General features: G+C 44.8%; 1 protein-coding gene across 1 annotated transcript; it reads right to left on the bottom strand.

The window, feature by feature from the left end:
- Positions 1 to 44: 44 nt before the first annotated feature.
- On the bottom strand, positions 45 to 1,185 carry LOC119586631. Its single transcript, XM_037935376.1, has 2 exons — positions 927 to 1,185; positions 45 to 238 (listed from the first exon to the last, which is right to left on the bottom strand). Exons 1-2 carry the CDS (start codon positions 1,183 to 1,185, stop codon positions 96 to 98), a joined length of 402 nt encoding a protein of 133 aa, XP_037791304.1. The 3' UTR covers positions 45 to 95.
- Positions 1,186 to 1,783: the final 598 nt, after the last annotated feature.

Raw genomic sequence — 1,783 nt, forward strand, 5'->3', positions numbered from 1 at the left:
TAAAAACTGTTAAACATGCGGCGCTATTGTTTCTCTGCTAAATATACAGGCGTAAGATACACACCCGGCGAAATTGAGTGTGTTATGTATATATGTTACATACAAAATCGTCGCATGATGAACACACATACCTGAGTAGGCTGTCTATGATGATAATAATAGACAAGGACGGAGAACATGACTGCCATCACCACAAGGCCTCCTGTCAGGAACCACATTGTCGTCTTGCTCTTTGGATCTACAATCAGGTTTATATATTTAGATCTATGCGAATTTAAATAGATATAGACTGTATTCCTATCCATATCTACTGTTATATTTTGATCTATAATCTCACTTTCTCTCTGACTTCTGGTTTATCCGTTTATTTCTGTCGAGGTGAATATGTACTTGATAATTTGTGGCAATTGATAACAGATTGACAAGTTAGAGGTGATAATCATTTAATGATTTATTGGTTAGTATTGATAGGCTTTCAAAATTTCGACATGTTACCACCAACCTCTCAGATGCTTTTTCTCCTCGAAAGAGTCCATCATTGACTTACACTCAGGGTACATTCTTAGTATTTTTGTCTGTTCATTTCAAATTTATGCATTTTAAACTCCATAACATTTGAAAAAACTGAGGTGATATTCCCAAGCGTACTGACATGGAGCGTGTCACTTTTATCAAACTTCTGAAATCCATCGTGCACGCTGTTTTTTCTATCTTTTCTTGGAGTCTCTGCACCACCACCATTGTTCTGTTGCCGCCCAACGCTTTTATGGAAGTAAAAACGCTTTCAATAGGCTCTATAAACATTTCATGTATACCGCTGACCATCTGTTGATAAACATACGTGAACAGAGACCAAGTCAGTTAATTGTTTTCACGTTAAGTCGAGTGTTCTGTGCTACATCGTTAACCATATTTGTCACAATTACCTTCAGCGTCTTGCAGCTTCCCTCTGCGAATGTCTCCAAGACAAAATGGTGCGGGGAGGGCGGCATGGGACTCGTGGCGCTGCACGCCACCAAGCGACCGCCTCGAAGTCCGAGCACGAACTTCAGTCCGTCTAGGCTCATAATTGGCTTGAGAAAACAATATTATTGATTCTTGAATAGCTTCTTGCGAGTCTCGGATGAATGTTCTTTGTAGAGGGAGATCTACGGTTGCCCCGCCTTCCACTACCCAGGCAGGCATGCCCCCCAGAGCAGCCTCGCGTGAACTTGCCATACATTACCTCGCAGCCGAGTTGGAGGTCTGCAGGCAGCCACGAACGGCCGTCGCCGTCCTCCAGAGTCAGCTGTTTGCCTAAACCAAGTCTCAGTCTCGTCCAGCCGCTGACACCTTGAGGCACGGGGAATATCCGAGGGACACTGTTGCTCGAGGTGCTCCAGATGACCTTTTGTGGGTGATGTAAAGCAAGCGAAATGCCGCTGGAATGCGGGGGTGCCCGGGACGTTTCGCAGGACGTCAGGCCCTCGGTGACGGGGAAAATCGTCTCGAATAAAGTACAGAAGAGGATGATAGCCTTTTAATGCACCTGCCTCCCCCCCCTCAAAAATGAATAATAATAAAAGGATATCTACATCCGAACGTGTTTTCTGGCATGAAATAACTTAACCAAAATGCACCAAAAAAAAGACAACAGTAAACTTGCCGTCCTGGATTTCAAAGGAAACACAAGAGATGCCGATAAGAGGAGAATAGGCCTGAAGAACGCCATCCTGATCCTCAGTCCCGACTCCGCGCAGGACGTCGGCAGACTAACCAAGAGAAACCCCGGAGGCAGCAGGGG

The sequence above is a fragment of the Penaeus monodon genome, chromosome 21 (assembly GCF_015228065.2).
Source record: "Penaeus monodon isolate SGIC_2016 chromosome 21, NSTDA_Pmon_1, whole genome shotgun sequence".
In the NCBI taxonomy this organism is placed as follows: domain Eukaryota; kingdom Metazoa; phylum Arthropoda; class Malacostraca; order Decapoda; family Penaeidae; genus Penaeus; species Penaeus monodon.